The sequence below is a fragment of the Cyanistes caeruleus genome, unplaced genomic scaffold (genome assembly GCF_971803275.1).
Source record: "Cyanistes caeruleus unplaced genomic scaffold, bCyaCae1.hap1.1 HAP1_SUPER_30, whole genome shotgun sequence".
Taxonomy (NCBI): Eukaryota; Metazoa; Chordata; class Aves; order Passeriformes; family Paridae; genus Cyanistes; species Cyanistes caeruleus.
Window position 1 is genome coordinate 2638978 of NW_028256295.1, and position 17112 is coordinate 2656089.

At 56.6% G+C, this 17112-nt stretch overlaps 3 protein-coding genes across 3 annotated transcripts in view; 2 read left to right on the forward strand and 1 right to left on the reverse strand.

Moving 5' to 3' along the window:
* LOC147645291 (uncharacterized) overlaps positions 1-17112 on the forward strand; it is a 409208-nt gene that overhangs the window by 78221 nt on the left and 313875 nt on the right. The window contains 1 exon segment of the mRNA XM_086874768.1: positions 1406-2223. Coding sequence (XP_086730894.1) covers positions 1406-2223 — 818 coding nt within the window.
* LOC111922621 (uncharacterized) overlaps positions 1-17112 on the forward strand; it is an 813543-nt gene that overhangs the window by 67284 nt on the left and 729147 nt on the right. The window lies entirely within an intron of this gene.
* Positions 13127-15961, reverse strand: LOC147645295 (uncharacterized). The gene is made up of 3 exons (XM_086874730.1): positions 15925-15961; positions 13605-14049; positions 13127-13436 (listed from the first exon to the last, which is right to left on the reverse strand). The coding sequence occupies exons 1-3, from the start codon at positions 15959-15961 to the stop codon at positions 13127-13129; spliced, it is 792 nt and encodes a 263-aa protein (XP_086730856.1).

Genomic DNA, 17112 nt, shown 5'->3' on the forward strand with positions numbered 1-17112 from the left:
CAGCGGAGAGCCCCGCGCTGCCCATCCCGACCTGTCCCGGCTCCATCCCCGCTCCTGCCGTGGGCTGTGAGGGGTTTGGGAATGGGGCACCGAGGGTGTCACTGCTCCTGGGGGAGGAGGAGGAGGAGGGATGGAAGAGGAGGGATGGAAGTAGGAGAAGGAGGTGGGGTTAGAGAGGAGGAGCAGGAGGAAGAGGAGGGACAAAGGAGGATCAGGGAAAGGAGAAGGAACCACAAGGTCCAACATTCCCTGAATTCACAGCCCCCACCTGTGAGATCATCACCCCCCATCCCAGAGGTGACCAGGGAGGGGGAGTTTGGCCCAGATACCCTGGGGGGTCCCTGGGTTGGGTTTTTAGGGGGGATGATTGGAGAATGAAGAACTCCAAAGCTGAGTGCAGAATACCCCCTAGGGGGACATTGGGGGGTCCTGGTGGCGGCTGCTCTCAGAGGCAGCCTGGAGGAGAAGGTCCTGTCCCCCAGGACCCCAAAGTGGGGAGCACAGAGAGGGGGAGCACCACAATTCACGGGACCCTCAACAGCCTGGAGAGGGGCAGGGGGGACTCCTTGGACCACCTGCACCCCTAAGCAGAGAATGAGGGGAAAAGGGACCATAGGAATCCAAAAAGCCCCATCACCTGTAAATGAGGAGATGGAAATGGGGGGAACTTTTCAGATTCCTGGCACTCCCAGCAGCCTGGGGAGGGCAGGGACTGAGCAGACAGAGGAACCCCAGTACAAGTGTGACCCCCAGGAACTGGGACGGGGGGAACCCCTGAACACCAAAAGGGAGAGACCAGAGATGGGGAAATCCTGGGAGGCATTTTCAGGGCTGAATTTTGGTGTTTGGGATGTTTTTATGGATGGCTGGTGAGTTCTAGAGATGGACTTGGGCAGAACAAACTCCCTAACCCAATGTGCTCGTGAATTGTATTTCTCCCCAAACCAGGATTTCCCATTCCCAAACCTTGGCTGGATGGAGGAGGAGGCTGTGAGGAAGAGGAAGATCTCCCAGGACACCCAGGCAGGTGAGGCGGAAGTCAGTGCCCCTTTCCCCCTCTCTCCTGCTCCATCTCCCAGCCCAGCCTGGCCCCCGGCTGCAGGACAACCCCGCTGCCGACGCCGTCCTGCCGGGGACGCACTGGGGGGATCTCCTTCCCCTTCCCTCTGGCACGGAGGCAAATCCCATCCTCTCCTTGTCCTTCCTCCCCCAGACAAGGAGCTGAGGATGGAGACCAGGGAGGACAAATCCCCACAGCAGAACCTCGTGGAAGAGGCTGATTTGAGCAGCTCCACAGCACAGGAATCCAATGGGGAGGAAAATCCCCAGAGATCCCGCAGGAGAAGGGGCTCCAAACCCATCCCAGGGTGCTCTGAGGAGGAAAGACCCACCCTGTGCCGGGAAGGCGGCCGGAGATCCAGCCAGGGCTCTGAGCTGGTGGTCCATGAGCAGCTTCAGGATGGGGAGAAGCCCTACAAGTGCTTGGAGTGTGGGAAGAGCTTCAGCCAGAGCAACAGCCTGATCTGTCACCAGATGATCCACACTGGGGAATGGGCCTATGAGTGTGGGGAATGTGGGAAGGGCTTCAGCTGGAGCTCCCAACTCATCATCCACCAGCGCATCCACACTGGGGAGAGGCCCTACGAGTGTCCCCAGTGTGGGAAGAGGTTTCAGAGGAGCTCCACTCTCCTCAGGCACCAGCGGATTCACAGAGATGAGAGGCCCTTCCGCTGCCCCGACTGTGGGGAGGGCTTCAAGCAGGACTACACCCTCATCACCCACCGGCGCATCCACACTGGGGAGAGGCCCTATGAGTGTGGGGAATGTGGGAAGAGCTTCAGCCAGAACTCCAGCCTGATCTGCCACCAGAGGATCCACACCGGGGAACAGCCCTATGAGTGTGAGAAATGTGGGATGACCTTCAGCCGGAGGTCCCATCTGACCATCCACCAGATGATCCACACTGGGGAGAGGCCCTATGAGTGTCCCGAGTGTGGGAAGAGGTTTCAGACCAGCTCCCATCTCCTCGAGCACCAGCGGATTCACACGGATGAGAGGCCCTTCCGCTGCCCCGACTGCAGGAAGGGCTTCAAGCACAACTCCCACCTCATCACCCACCGGCGCATCCACACTGGGGAGAGGCCCTACGAGTGTGGGGAATGTGGGAAGAGCTTCAGCCACAGCTCCAGCCTCAACACTCACAAACGCCTCCACACTGGGGAGACACCCTACGAGTGTCCCCTGTGTGGGAAGAGCTTCACCTGGAGATCTAGCTTGACCCAACACCAACGGAGGCACCAGTAAGGGAAGCCCAGCAAGTGCCCCAAAGTACAGGAAGAGCTTTGTGCACTGCTCCAGCTTCATCCCCCCTTGGAAAATTCAAGTTGGCAGAGACCTGGTGATCCATGTCCCTTTGATCCATGCTGGGGAGACACCTGTACCTTTTCCTGCCTATGGCAATGACATGATGTGGGATCAAAGAACGTGAGGGTCTGGCCATGGCCCTTTTGTTATATTCAATCCCATCTCAGGTCATTGCCAGGGGCAGGTGTTGGGGGTTAGGTGTCTTTTTTTTTTTTTAATTCTGGATTGCCCGTGGAATTTTTACCCATTAGTTGTGGGGACAGCCTAACTGTGGGTACTTGGTGGGTGCTTGACAAAAGACAAAGAGTTTGGCCGGGCCCAGGGAGGGAGGGGGGGCAGGAAAAGAGGAGAGCGGGGAAAGTTTGGGGGGCTTTCTTCAGCTTCGGAGAAGGACACTTTGGGTGCAGAGATGCTGCAGTGGGCACAAGAGAATTTCACCATCACCCACAAAGAGCTGCTGCTTTTTCTCCTTCTCCCCTCTTTGTTGGTGGCCTCGCACCCCCTGTCCTGCCGGGACGTGTGGCAGTGCCAGGCACCGCCGTGGAGCTGCTGATCCACCTCAGCCACCGGCCCAGGATCTCAGCTCATCCCTGCTGTTCCAGCTGAGTGTTCCTCAGAGCCCTGCAGGAGCACCGGGACTGCCCGCCCGAGGGGGTTTGTGAAACAAAGCCTCTCCTCCATCCCATCTCAGCCGAGAAAGCTGTCATGGGCCCCCTGGTTCTGTTTTCTTGCTAATGCTGTAGTTATTGTTGTTTGTTTGCCTGGTTATAAATACTAATAAAGAACTGTTATTCCTATCCCCAGATCTCTGTCTGAAAGCCCCTTGATTTCAGAATTATAATAATTCATAGGGAGGGGGTCTACATTTTCATTCCAGGGGAGGCCCCTGCCCTCCCTAGCAGACACCTGTCTTCCAAAACAAAGACAGATGGGGAGTTTCTCCATCCTCCTTACCCTTGTGGGGCCAGCAGTGCTCTTGGTTCCTCATGCTCTTTTTGTGGGGCCTTTTGTGCCTGTGCCCCTACGACTTAGGGGGACAGTATATTTGCTGCCCCCTTTCTGCTTCTGGAAAGCCTGTGCGGGCTCTTTGTCCCTCTCTGATTTGGGGGGTGCCAGTGTTGTCACCATCCCAGCAGCCCCCGGCCGCTCTTTGCCCTTTGCCAGGCCAGGGGTGTTCTCTGTTCCCTTGCAATTTGTGGGGCTGGCACAGGCACAATTCCCCTCCTCTTTGGGGGGGCTGGCAGTCTCCTCTTCCCCCTCTGACTTGGGGGATGCTCTGGGCTACATCCATCACTTATTTTAGGTTGCCAGGTATTTATCTCCCTTCAGATTGGGGGGCCCGGGGATCGCCTCCATCCTCCTCCAGTTTTGAGGGGCCTGGGAGAAGTCTCTGTCTCCCACCGATTTGGGGGGACTGGTGCAGGCTCCACCCCCCTCTGATTTTGAGGGACAACCTGGAGGAAAGGCACCAAAAGCTTGACAAAGTCTGAGGGGAACGCTCTGATTACCCCTTTTGCTAAGTGGTTCCCTTAGCTGATGTTGCTAACCAGGACAAAACTTCCAGGCCCGCAGTGGGTTTTGGGTTGTTTTATTTCCTGGGCCCTCAGTCCTGCGTGGGACACAGGAACTGGGTGCTGCAGAGGCTGCACCAAGGCATCAGAAATGCCCGCCCAACACCCAAGGGTGGTAGAAGATCTGCTCCAGCACCGGCCGGTCCATGGGGTGCTTGGACAAACACCAGCGGATCAGATGTTGGCACTCTGGGGAGAGAAGGCAGAAAGCGGCGCTCACTTGCAGAAGGCTCCTGCCCAGCTGCTCCCGGCGCCTGCAGAAGCCGGGCCACGCTGCGTGTGCTGGGAGCTGCCCTTGGCGGGAGAGCGGCATGGCAGGACAAGCGTCCCCTCCTCCAGCCAAGCGTGCCACACCCAGCCTGCCACGGGCCACCTGCTGCAGCCGGCCCTTGAGGGCACATGGACGTCCCGCGCAGCTGCGGGAGGGCCGGGCTGGGCTGCGTGGTGTCACCTGCCAAAGCCTGCCTGCTTCAGGCCACGTACCAACCTGGAGAGACCTCCTGCGGGAAGAAGAGCTGCCCCAACACGGTGTCACGCTCGTTCTCGAAGGGCAGGAACCCGCACACCATCTCCAACAGCCGGCTGAATGCTGCACCCCACGGCCCAGGAGGGAATGGGGCCGTGCAGTGCCTGGCAATGGGAGCAGGGCCCGCGCTCTGGGCTCACCGGCAAACTGTGTGCAGGCCCGCTCCTGGAGGAAGGTGCCGCAACCAAAGTCCATCAGCTTCATCTCGCCAGTCTCCGGGTTGACGAGGAGGTTCTCTGGCTTGATGTCCCGGTGCAGGATGCCGCAGGCGGTGCAGTGCCACACGGCCTCCAGCACCTGCCAGAAAAGCCAGCGTGCCGCCTCCTCGCTCAGGAACTCTTGCTCCAGCAGGATGTGCAAGAGATCACAAGATTGCTCCGGATGCTCCATCACCAGCACAAAGCTGTCGGGCACCTGGAACCAGTCAAGGAGCTGGATGATTCTGCAGCAGCCAAAGCCCACTTTCTCCATCAGCACGATCTCTGTTGGAACACAGGTGCCGTCGGGCTGTGAGGAGAAGACAATGCCTCCATCACAGGGCCTGATGCTGCCAGGAACCCCCCGAGTGTCCGCACGTGCAGCAGCCCCAGCCAGCGCCAGCCATCTTGCTCTGACCTGCTTCTAGGCTGCTCTCAGAAGCCCTGGCCTGGCCTACAAATGCCCCTCCAGAGCCCCATGGCAGCCTCAGACAGCTCCTCAGGTCTCACCTGCTGGTACAGAAGCCTTGTTGGTAGTTGGTGGCTCTATGGGAGCAGCTTCCTGGAGATGGAGGAAACTCCCTGGTCCCTCGAGAATTGTCTCCTCCATCAGGCACGGGCTGTTGCCAGCTGGCACGTCCAGCACCGTCACCTGGGAACTGTGGTCCTGCAGCTCCTGGCTTCAGGACACTTGCTGTTCCTCCACCTGCTCCTGAGATGGCTCCCCTGGATCGGGCTGGGCTCCCACTTGGACCTGCGGGCTTTCCCTGGCCATGTCAGTGGTTAGGGATGCGCCGGTGTTGTCGAAGTCCAAGGGCCCAAGGGAGCTGGGAGACCTGTCCCTGGGCTCTGCACCTTCTGCAGGCTGACAGGTCTGGCTGAGCCTCTCTGAGGGATGGAGGCTGTCAGAGATAGCGGAGGCTCCTGGCACCATGGACGTTCTCTGACAGCCTGAGCTTCTTGCACGGATGGCGGGTCTTCTCTGCTGTGCCATCCTTGCAAGGCTTGAGGCTCTCCCAAGGTCAATCTTGCTGGGAGCAGCCTCCTGAAGGGATGGCGGCTTCTGGAGAAGCTGGGAGAGCCACAGCAGGGCAGGTGGCCTCACCTCATCAGCTTCTCCAGTTCTTTCCACAACGCCAGCCATATCCCAAAGAAGAGCGGCACAGATGTCCCATTGTGTGCCCAGTGCCGGATCATCACTTCCTGCAGCTCTTGGGCCACTGCCATGCAGGGACCGCAGCTGCTGGAGCTCTCCAGAGGGCTTGTGGGAGCACCTGGCCGCCGGCAAGGGGTCACCCGAGGCCTGGAGAACCTGGGAGCCGCAGGGGCTGCTCGGTTCCTCCATGGGCCTCTGGGCCTAACCCTGGGGTGCTTCCTCGTCTGCCGCCTCCGTGGTTTCCAGTGGCCACCGGCCCAGCAGACAGCCACAGCGGCCAGCAGCAGGACAAGGGCAGGCATCAGGACACCACCGTCACCCATGGCTACGGCACGTCCCATGGCGACTGCACTGGCAGCTGCGGGGGCTGGCCTGGTTTATATAGGGCTGGCGCGGTGATGTCACAGTGCTGTGGCCAGGACAGCTGTGTGACATCACGGCCCTGCATCACACCAGAGCTCAACCCCTTTGTGACATCACAGCCCCACCCAATTCAGGGATCACAGCCCTGGCTCATCCCTGAACATGAACATGGCCTGGAAAAGCCTGGAAATCAGAACCGGAGCTCAGCCCCTTGCAATGAATCCTCCCCTGGAGCAAGTGGCAGCACATCAGGAAGAGTGCTGCTGCCACCTGTGTCAAGCCCCGGCTCCGAGGACTCTGCAGTGGCACCAACTTCAAACAACCACTCCCCTGTGCCAGAGAAGATCCCCCAGAGACAAAGGGAGGTGAAGTTCCTCTGTCTCTGGGGAGCTCTCCTGAAATGGCTGGTGGGGACTGCAAGAGTTTTCTCATAGCAGCTCACCAACTTCTGCAGAGCCTCCGTTCTAAATAAATCAGGATTTTCCAAAGAGCGCTCATGCTTGTCCCACTGCTCTGGTTTTGACTGCCATGGGGTTCCTCTCTTCCCAAGAGCTGGCACGTGCTGGGTTTGGATTCAAGATGGGAATGCTGTGGTTTGGTCTGGGGTGGTTTGGTTTCTGCTGAGCAGGGCTTGCCCTCTTCAAGGACTTTGCAGTGTCCCTTGGTACAATGTGTGTTTTCCTCTGGGAAGGGAGGGGTGAGTGTTGAAGACAGAGGCAATAAATACATTAGAAAACCTGCACTGTGTCTGTGTCCATGTTTGTCAGGTGACCATCCACATCCTGGAAGGGGATGATGTAATTTCTATTTTTTAATTTTTTTTTATTAATGGATTTAACAAGTCAGTTTTTATTGTGCCTCACATTTTTGGCCACCTTCATCTCCAGCTGAGCTTTCAGTGCACCAAATTTCTTGCTGAAGTGGCAAGAAGCATCTCTGTATTCTTCTCCTGACCTTCATTCCTTGTCCTCTACCCATCCCATCCCGCCCCAGGGAGCAGGGACCGTCCTGGGGCAGATGCAGGAGGATATCCAGGACCATCCTGACCAGGGATGGGTGCCAAGGAGATCCAGGAGGGTTCAGTGTCCAGCTCTAAGTCCTGGGACACCCTGTGCCGTGCTCCCAACAGCCCCGATTTTCAGGAAGGAGCCACAGCAGCCTCCCTGCCATCGATGGATTTTTCTTCCAGGAATTCACTGTGGAGCTTGTTTCTGTTTTCCTGCTCTTTCTGAGCTCCTGTCAACATGGCATGGAGCTGGAAGAGGTGGAGAGGAGAAACGTCGGTAATGGGAAGACAGAGGGAAATTGCTGGGGAAAAGGGAGACACACACCCCTAACGGTGGCTGCAGAAAGCTCCACACGCTCCAGCCTGCCCCAAAACCAGGGACAGCCCTGGCTAAAATCCAAGGAAAAACACTGCTGAGGATCCAAGGAATCCCAGCCATGATCTGTGTGGAGAGTGTTCCTGACAGGAGGAACGTGAATGGAACCGAGCGAGGCTGGGGCAGGAGGGTCAGAGCGAGCAGAGAAGGGGGGCCCATCAACATCCTAATTTACTGCTCCAGAGAAAGAAAAATTCCCAGCTGTTGCTGCCCGCTCGGCCCTTCACGCCCCGGCTAGCTTGTGCCAAGCGTCGGTGGCAGGAGTGGGGAACCAGGTGAGCACTGTGTGGCTCGACCTGGAACCTCTAGAGCTCCTTTGGGCTTGGGCTCTATAGTATGCAGGGCGACACGAGGTGCAGTAAAGGGAGAGTGCTCGGAGTCCTCCAATTTCCCAGGAACAAGTTTATTCTAGCAGGTGCAGGGAGAAGGCGATGAGGGACAGGGCTGGGATCTCGAGGAGAAAGTCCGAGCCGAGACCCTGGGCACCTCTGTGCGCCAGGTTTTAAAGCCCGTGGGCGGCTCATACAACAACCAATGATATGGCAGCAGGGGAGGTGTTGTGGGAAGGGGTTACAATACACAAATCCACTGGTAGGGACTTGGGGGAGGGAGGATAGCTATACAACCAATAGGGCATCGAGTAAGGGGTGATGAGCAGGGAAGGAACCAGAACAAAAGGTGTGGTGTACATAGACTGATAGGGCTTGGGGGTAGGACCAAAGTGATGGATGGGGAACAATCTGGAAAGAGGGGAGAGGTTTACAATGACAGGCAACTGGGAACAAACTATATCGGGATAGTGGGGAGTAACTGGGGCAAACCAACTCTAAACTCAACGAAGGTGAACAAGCATACTTAATGAGAGTAAACTAACAGGCGGCAACACCCAGCTTTAATTCCAAGGAGGATAATTTAATATCTCCTTGGCACCTGCAGATCTATGACCTGAATCCAGTCATTCGTTTCCTTCAGGTCTCCACCCTCGGGACCAGTTAAACAGATAGTGGGGTTAAACTCTTTCCCACTTGTTAAATCTGGATCTGCCCATTCCATGAGAGACTTTTAATTGTGTCCCTCACAGAATCCTTCTGGAGCAGAAATCCCAGTGTGAAATGAACGGGGACAGGGAGTGTTGGGTGAAGAACAGACTAATGTGATAAGGATCCAAGCCAGCCGAATTTCACCCAGAAAAAAAAGAGGGATTAAGTTCAAGCCTTGGGAAGCATTTGTTTAAGTTGTGGCAAAGAGAAAGGGCTTATGGCAGTTAATATGTTAATCGACTCACCCCTTATAAGATTATGTTTCTAGAATGTTCCTGGTTCTCTCCCCTGATTGGTTGTTATTTGTTGCAGTATTTTGCATATTTCTAACCCCAGTTTGTGGTTGGACCCATGCCCTCAGACTCTGTCCTCAGACCTACCCTATATATTTTTGTGTCTGCCCGTAGTCCCAGTCTTTGCAGTTTGTCCCTATACTGCGCACGGTTTATGGGCGTTGTCCTTATTTTATTTCTCATTAAAGTGTTAATTTTAGGTGGACACAAACTCCATCATACCCTTTCATTTTATTTGCACCTCAATTCCCTGAAGTCAGAGATCCCTAAAGTATTAAAGGTACTGGTTTTTCAATGGGATAGGATCCATTTAATTCCCAGAAAGAGGCACAGAGATGGATTTGAATCCAACTTCAGATTCAGCATGGGAATGTAGTGGACAGCACACCGATGGTTTCCATGTTGCTAAGCAGGGCTTGTCCTGTCCATGGACTTTGCAATCCCCAACTGGACAATCCATGTCCCATGCTCTGCCAGCCAGGAGGTGACACCATCACCGTTCCCCTCCTCATCCCCGTGTCCTATTTAGACAAGAATCTTCCTTCTCCTCTGCTCCAGAGGGTGCTCGAGTGCCCACAGGGAGCCCCTTTCTCATTCCCATGGAACTGGTGAGGGCTGCTGTGATGCAGGGCCGTGATGTCACAAAGGGGTTAAGCTCTGGTGTGATGCAGGGCTGTGATGTCACACAGCTGTCCTGCCCACAGCACTGTGACATCACCATGCCAGCCCTATATAAACCGGGCCAGCCCCCGCAGCTGCCAGTGCAGTCGCCATGGGACGTGCCGTAGCCATGGGTGACGGTGGCGTCCTGATGGCTGCCCTTGTCCTGCTGCTGGCTGCTGTGGCTGTCTGCTGGGCCGGTGGCCACTGGAAACCATGGAGGCGGCAGACGAGGAAGCGCCCCAGGGTTAGGCCCAGAGGCCCATGGAGGAACCAAGCAGCCCCTGCGGCTCCCAGGTTCTCCAGGCCTCGGGCCACCCCTCGCCGGCGGCCAGGTGCTCCCGCAAGCCCTCTGGAGAGCTCCAGCAGTGGTGGTCCCTGCATGGCAGTGACCCAAGAGCTGCAGGAAGTGATGATCCGGCACTGGGCACTCAATGGGACATCTGTGCCGCTCTACTTTGGGATGTGGCAGGCGTTGTGAAAAGAACTGGAGAAGCTGATGAGGTGAGGCCACCTGCCCTGCTGTGGCTTGCCTAGCTTCTCCAGAAGCCGCCATCCCTTCAGGAGGATGCTCCCAGCAAGATTGGCCATCCTTGGGAGAGCCTCAAGCCTTGCAAGGATGGCACAGCAGAGAAGACCCGCCATCTGTGCAAGAAGCTCAGGCGGTCAGAGAACGTCCATGGTGCCAGGAGCCTCCGCTATCTCTGACAGCCTCCATCCCTAAGAGAGGCCGTATGGCACTGCACGGCTTGTGGCGTTCTGCACCAGGACATCAAGCCAGAGAACCTCCTCATCAACCCAGAGACTGGCGACATGAAGCTGATTGACTTCGGTTGCGGCACCTTCCTCCAGGAGCGGGCCTTCACATAGTTTGCCGGTGAGCCCAGAGCGTGGGCCCTGCTCCCAGTGCCAGGCACTGCACAGCCCCATTCCCTCCTGGGCCGCAGGGTGTGGCATTCAGCCGGCTGCCGGCTGCCCTGGGGCACGGGGCAGGTGCTGTGCCCCAGGAGCCGGCTGCCGGCCCTGCCGACAGAAAGGGGCTGCAAAAGCCGGGCCCCGGCTCCTCGGCTTGGCAGGCCCACAAGGCCTTGGGCTGCTCCGCTGGCGTTCTCAGCCTTGCAGAATGGTTCCTTGGCTTTGGCCCATTGTCAGGGGGAGGCAGGCAGGCCTTGGGGGGAAGTTGTGGACATGGCTGCAGCCCCTGCCTTTGGCAGGAGGCTGGCACCAGGCTCTGGAAGGCAGCAGCCTGCGCCTGAGCAGCGCCGCCCGTCTCCCCTAGGAACACGCACGTACTGCCCGCCCGAGTGGATCGGCCTGCGCTGCTACCACGGCGATGGGGCGACCATCTGGTCCCTGGGCATGCTGCTGTTGGAGACGGTGTGCGGGTTCCTGCCCTTCGAGAACGAGCGTGACATCGTGTTGGGGCAGCTCTTCTTCCCGCAGGAGGTCTCTCCAGGTTGGTACGCGGCCTGAAGAAGGCAGGCTTTGGCAGGTGGCACCGCGCAGCCCAGCCCGGCCCTCCCACAGCTGCGCGGGACGTCCATGTGCCCTCAAGGGCCGGCTGCAGCAGGTGGCCCGTGGCAGGCTGGGTGTGGCACGCTTGGCTGAAGGAGGGGACGCTTGTCCTGCCGTGCCGCTCTCCCGCCAAGGGCAGCTCCCAGCACACGCAGCGTGGCCCGGCTTCTGCAGGCGCCGGGAGCAGCTGGGCAGGAGCCTTCTGCAAGTGAGCGCCGCTTTCTGCCTTCTCTCCCCAGAGTGCCAACATCTGATCCGCTGCTGTTTGTCCAAGCACCCCATGGACCGGCCAGTGCTGGAGCAGATCTTCTACCACCCTTGGGTGTTGGGTGGCCATTTCTGATGCCTTGGCGCAGCCTCTGCAGCACCCAGTTCCCGTGTCCCACGCAGGACTGAGGGCCCAGGAAATAAAACAACCCAAAACCCACTGCGGGCCTGGAAGTTTTGTCCTGGTTAGCAACTTCAGCTAAGGGAACCTCTTAGCAAAAGGGGTAATCAGAGTGTTCTCTTCAGCCTTTGTCAAGATTTTGGTGCCTTTCCTCCAGGTTGTCCCTCAAAATCAGAGGGGGGTGGAGCCTGCACCAGTCCCCCCAAATCGATGGAACTCAGAGACTTCTCCCAGGCCCCTCAAAGCTGGAGAAGGATGGAGGCGATCCCCGGGCCCCCCAAACTGAAGGGAGATAAATACCTGGCAACCCAAAATAAGTGATGGATGGAGCCCACAGCAGCCCCCAAGTCAGAGGGGGAAGGGGAGACTGCCAGCCCCCCCAAAGAGGAGGGGAATTGTGCCTGTGCCAGCCCCACAAATTGCAAGGGGACAGAGAACACCCCTGGCCTGGCAAAGGGCAAAGAGCGGCCGGGGGCGGCCAGGATGGTGACAACACTGGCACCCCCCAAATCAGAGAGGGACAAAGAGCCCACACAGGCTTCCCAGAAGCAGAAAGGGGGCAGCAAATATCCCATGTCCCCCTAAGTTGGAGGGGCACAGACACAAAAGGCCCCACAAAAAGAGCATGAGGAACCAAGAGCACTGCTGGCCCCACAAGGGTAAGGAGGATGGAGAAACTCCCCATCTGTCTTTGTTTTGGAAGACAGGTGTCTGCTAGGGAGGGCAGGGGCCTCCCCTGGAATGAAAATGTAGACCCCCTCCCTTTGAATTATTATAATTCTGAAATCAAGGTGCTTTCAGGCAGAGATCTGAGGATAGGAATAACAGTTCTTTATTAGAATTTATAACCAGGCAAACAAACAACAATAACTACAGCATTAACAAGAAAACAGAACCAGGGGCCCGTGACAGCTTTCTCGGCTGAGACGGGATGGAGGAGAGGCTTTGTTTCACAAACCCCCTCGGGCGGGCAGTCCCGGTGCTCCTGCAGGGCTCTGAGGAACACTCAGCTGGAACAGCAGGGATGAGCTGAGATCCTGGGCCGGTGGCTGAGGTGGATCAGCAGCTCCGCGGCGGTGCCTGGCACTGCCACACGTCCTGGCAGGACAGGGGGTGCGAGGCCACCAACAAAGAGGGAAGAAGAAGCAGCAGCAGCTCCGTCTGGATGATGGTGAAATTCTCTTGTGCCCACCGCAGCATCTCTGCACCCAAAGTGTCCTTCTCTGAAGCTGAAGAAAGCCCACCAAACTGTCCCCGCTCTCCTCTTTTCCTGCCCCCCTTCCCTCCCTGGGCCCAGCCAAACTCTTTGTCTTTTTTCAAGCACCCACCAAGTACCCACAGTTAGGCTGTCCCCACAACTAATGGGTAAAAATTCCACAGGCAATCCAGAATTAAAAAAAAAAAAAGACACCTAACCCCCAACACCTGCCCCTGGCAATGACCTGAGATGGGATTGAATATAACAAAAGGGCCATGGCCAGACCCTCACGTTCTTTGATCCCACATCATGTCATTGCCATAGGCAGGAAAAGGTACAGGTGTCTCCCCAGCATAGATCACAGGGAACATGGATCACCATGTCTCTGCCAAACTTGAATTTTCCAAGGGGGGATGAAGCTGGAGCAGTGCACAAAGCTCTTCCTGTACTTTGGGGCATTTGCAGAGCTTCCCTTACTGGTGCTGCCGTTGGTGTTGGGTCAAGCTAGATCTCCAAGTGAAGCTCTTCCCACACAGGGGACACTCGTAGGGTGTCTCCCCAGGGTGGAGGCGTTTGTGGGTGTTGAGGCTGGAGCTGTGGCTGAAGCTCTTCCCACATTCCCCACACTCGTAGGGCCTCTCCCCAGTGTGGATGCGCCGGTGGGTGATGAGGTGGGAGTTGTGCTTGAAGCCCTTCCTGCAGTCGGGGCAGCGGAAGGGCCTCTCATCCGTGTGAATCCGCTGGTGCTCGAGGAGATGAGAGCTCGTCTGAAACCTCTTGCCAAACTCGGGACTCTCGTAGGGCCTCTCCCCAGTGTGGATCATCTGGTGGATGGTCAGATGGGACCTCCATCTGAAGGTCATCCCACATTTCTCACACTCATAGGGCTGTTCCCCGGTGTGGATCCTCTGGTGGCAGATCAGGCTGGAGTTCCGGCTGAAGCTCTTCCCACATTCCCCACACTTGTAGGGCCTCTCCCCAGTGTGGATGCGCTGGTGGATGATGAGTTGGGAGCTCCAGCTGAAGCCCTTCCCACATTCCTCACACTCATAGGCCCATTCCCCAGTGTGGATCATCTGGTGACAGATCAGGCTGTTGCTCTGGCTGAAGCTCTTCCCACACTCCAAGCACTTGTAGCGCTTCTCCCCATCCTGAAGCTGCTCATGGACCACCAGCTCAGAGCCCCGGCTGGATCTCCGGCCGCCTTCCCAGCACAGGGTGTGTCTTTCCTCCTCAGAGCACCCTAGGCAGCGTTTGGAGCCCCTCCTCCTGCGGGATCTCTGGGGATTTTCCTCCCCATTGGATTCCTGTGCCGTGGAGCTGCTCAAAATGGCCTCTTCCATGAGCTTCTCCTGTGGGGATTTGTCCTCCCTGGTCTCCATCCTCAGCTCCTTGTCTGGGGGAGGAAGGACAAGGAGAGGATGGGATTTGCCTCCGTGCCAGAGGGAAGGGGAAGGAGATCCCCCCAGTGCGTCCCCGGCAGGACGGCGTCGGCAGCGGGGTTGTCCTGCAGCCGGGGGCCAGGCTGGGCTGGGAGATGGAGCAGGAGAGAGGGGGAAAGGGGCACTGACTTCCTCCTCACCTGCCTGGGTGTCCTGGGACATCTTCCTCTTCCTCACAGCCTCCTTCTCCATCCAGCCAAGGTTTGGGAATAGGAAATCCTGGTTTGAGGAAATACAAGGGATGAGGACATTGAGTTTGCAGGTCCCTCTGTCCAAGCTCATCTCTAGAAGTCACCGGACATCTGGGGTCCATAAAACCTCCAAAAAACACCAATATTCAGCTCTGAAAATGCCTCCCAGGAGTTCCCCATCTCTAGTCTCTCCTGTCTTCAAGGAGAGAAGGTTCAAGGGTTCCCGCCTGTCCCAGCTGCTGGGAGTCAAGCTTGTACTGGGGACAACCTGTCTGCTCGGTCCCTACCATCCCCAGGCTGCTGGGAGTGCCAGGAATCCAAAAAGTTCCCCCTGTTTCCATTTCCCCACTTAGGGATGGTGAGACCCCCCAGTGTCCCCCCAAGTAGGATTTTCCACTCAGCTTTGGAGTTCCACATTCTCCAAACATTCCCCCCCGCAAAATAAACCCAACCCAGGGACCCCCCCAGGATATCCGGGCAAAGCTCCCACTCCCCCATCACCTGTGGGATGGTGGGTGATGATCCCACAGGAGGGGGCTATGAATTCAAGGAGTGCTCAACCTTGTGGTTCCTTCTCCTTTCCCTGATCCGCCTTTGTCCCTCCTCTTCCTCCTTCTCCTCCCCTTCCATCCTTCCTCCTCCTCTTCCTCCCTAACCCCACCTCCTTCTCCTACTTCCATCCCTTCTCTCTCTCCTTCTTCCTGCCTCCTCCCCCAGGAGCAGTGACACCCTCGGTGCCCCGTTCCCAAACCCCTCACAGCCCACGGCAGGAGCAGGGATGGAGCCGGGACAGGTCGGGATGGGCAGCGCGGGGCTCTCCGCTGCTCCCACCCGCTGGGGACGGGGGGAACCCGGCCCGGGGAAAAGGAGAGGGAAACTGGGAAAATTGGGGGCTGCAGATCCAACCTGGGGCTGGCTGGGGACCCTGGCTGGGGACTGCCAGCCCTTGGGGCTCCTCTGGGGAGATGCGGGAGGGGGGAACACAGAGAGGGCTGGGGGATCCCAGGAGTGGCAGCACTGGCAGGGACTGGTTTGTACTGGGATCATCCTGGCAGTGGCTGAGATTGCACTGGCTGTGTACTGACATCATACTGGGATCATACTGGGATCAGAGTGGCAGTGAGTAGGAGCCTCCAGGGGGCAATTGAGACCAGGTTGTGAGGAACTGGGAATATGCCCTGCACTCCCCAGAACCCCGGGATCGCCCCCCATATGTCCCATGTGTCCCCCAGATCCTTCAGGATCCCCGAGTGCCCCCTCAGTGCCCGTTCGAGGCCCCCCAAAGCGTCCCTGGATCCCTGAATGCTCCCGACCCCACAGATTCCCCTTCCAGCCACTGCTGGGAATTCATCTCCCATCATCCCACAACACAGTTCCGCGCCCAAACCTCCTGCCGTGCCCCGCGACCTAAAGAGCCCGGTCACAGCTCCCCAGGTTCCCCCCAAGTGCTCCCGAGCCGTGTACATTCGCCCAGAGCACCTGCAGCTCGGACGCAGAAGTCTTCTCCAAGCGCTTCCCCACACCGCCGAACGCGCCTTCCGAACCACTTCCGGGACTACAGCTCCCATTATGCTCCGCGGCGCCCATAGAGCGCTATTCCGGGCGGGACTTCATCTCCCGTCATGCCCCGCGCCTTACCGGAACCTATTGGCGCTGAGCCTCCAACTCCCGTCATGCTCCGCGGCCCCATTAAGCCTCATTATACCGGCGCCTACAACTCCCATCATCCCCCGCGGCCCAGAGAGCCCCGTTACAGCCCCCCAAGTGCCCGCCCGGACCCCGAAGGGCCCCCAGATTCCCCTCCCTGACCTCCAAGTGAACCCCTGGACCCCCAAGTGCTCCCCCGAACCCCGAATTGTCTCACAGAATCCCTAAATGCCGCTCCAAGTGCCCTCCCGGCTCCCCATGTGTCCTCCAGACCCCCAGGTTGTCTCTAAATTCCCTCCCCAGACCCAAAACTGCCCCAAATGTTCCCCAGAAAAGTCCCCATGGACCCCAAAGTGGTCCCTTTTACCCTGTCTGAGAAAATGATAAAAATGATGATCAAAGGACTAAAAATAGGAATAATTAGCATAAAGAGGGAGAAATAGTGGTCAATTAATTAATGAACGGAAATGTGCTACTTTGAACCAAGGACCGATAATGTTTTTAGTTGCTAAAAATGTAACAATTCTTTTATATAAATATAAAAATTAGGTTATAAAAATACAGAATAATAGTATTATAAAAATATAATTTTATTTTTATTAATTAATTAGATTTTAATTATAAAGAAAAATTATAAAGATAAATGTTTTCAATGTTTTGGGATGTCAGTCCCAGGTGAGCGATGTCAGACATGCTGAGGCTCGGGGTGAGGAGCAGGTTGTCCAAACAGGGGCAGCCCACATGGGGCTCATTCTTCTCTGTGACCAGACCTCCTCAGGAGACATTCAGCATCAGGATTGTAAAGAGTAAATCGTTACCCCCTGATCAGTACACAAAGATGTTTTACAGTTTGAGCAGTAGGATGTTGTCACCGTAAGGGGCCTTCTTTGTTAATATAGCTCATGTTGTGTCATGTTTGGTAAATACCAATGTTGTTGTAACAGCCTTCTTTGTTAAAGTATTGTTATAAATTAAATTAGAATTTTGACAGCTAGGTCGCTCGGCTTAATGGCAGTTTAATTGAAAATGAATACAATTTACTAAATTGAATAGTAATGTGGTATAAAAGAATACAGTTTAGTAAAATAATACAGTTTAATAAAAAAATAAAATTTATATATTTAATCTGCTAGTAATAAAGTATGATTAAAGCATAAGCAAAACCGGCCAGGGTACAGA

Bases quoted from the DNA above. Each gene is read 5' to 3' on its own strand.
- LOC147645295 (XM_086874730.1), bottom strand. From the start codon at position 15,961: ATGACGGGAGTTGGAGGCTCAGCGCCAATAGGTTCCG. The intron at 14,050-15,924 runs GTAAGGCGCGGG...TTCCTCCCCCAG, and splicing joins CTCAGCGCCAATAGGTTCCG to ACAAGGAGCTGAGGATGGAG. The intron at 13,437-13,604 runs TGGGAAGAGCTT...GAGTCCCGAGTT, and splicing joins CCCTACAAGTGTGGGGAATG to TGGCAAGAGGTTTCAGACGA.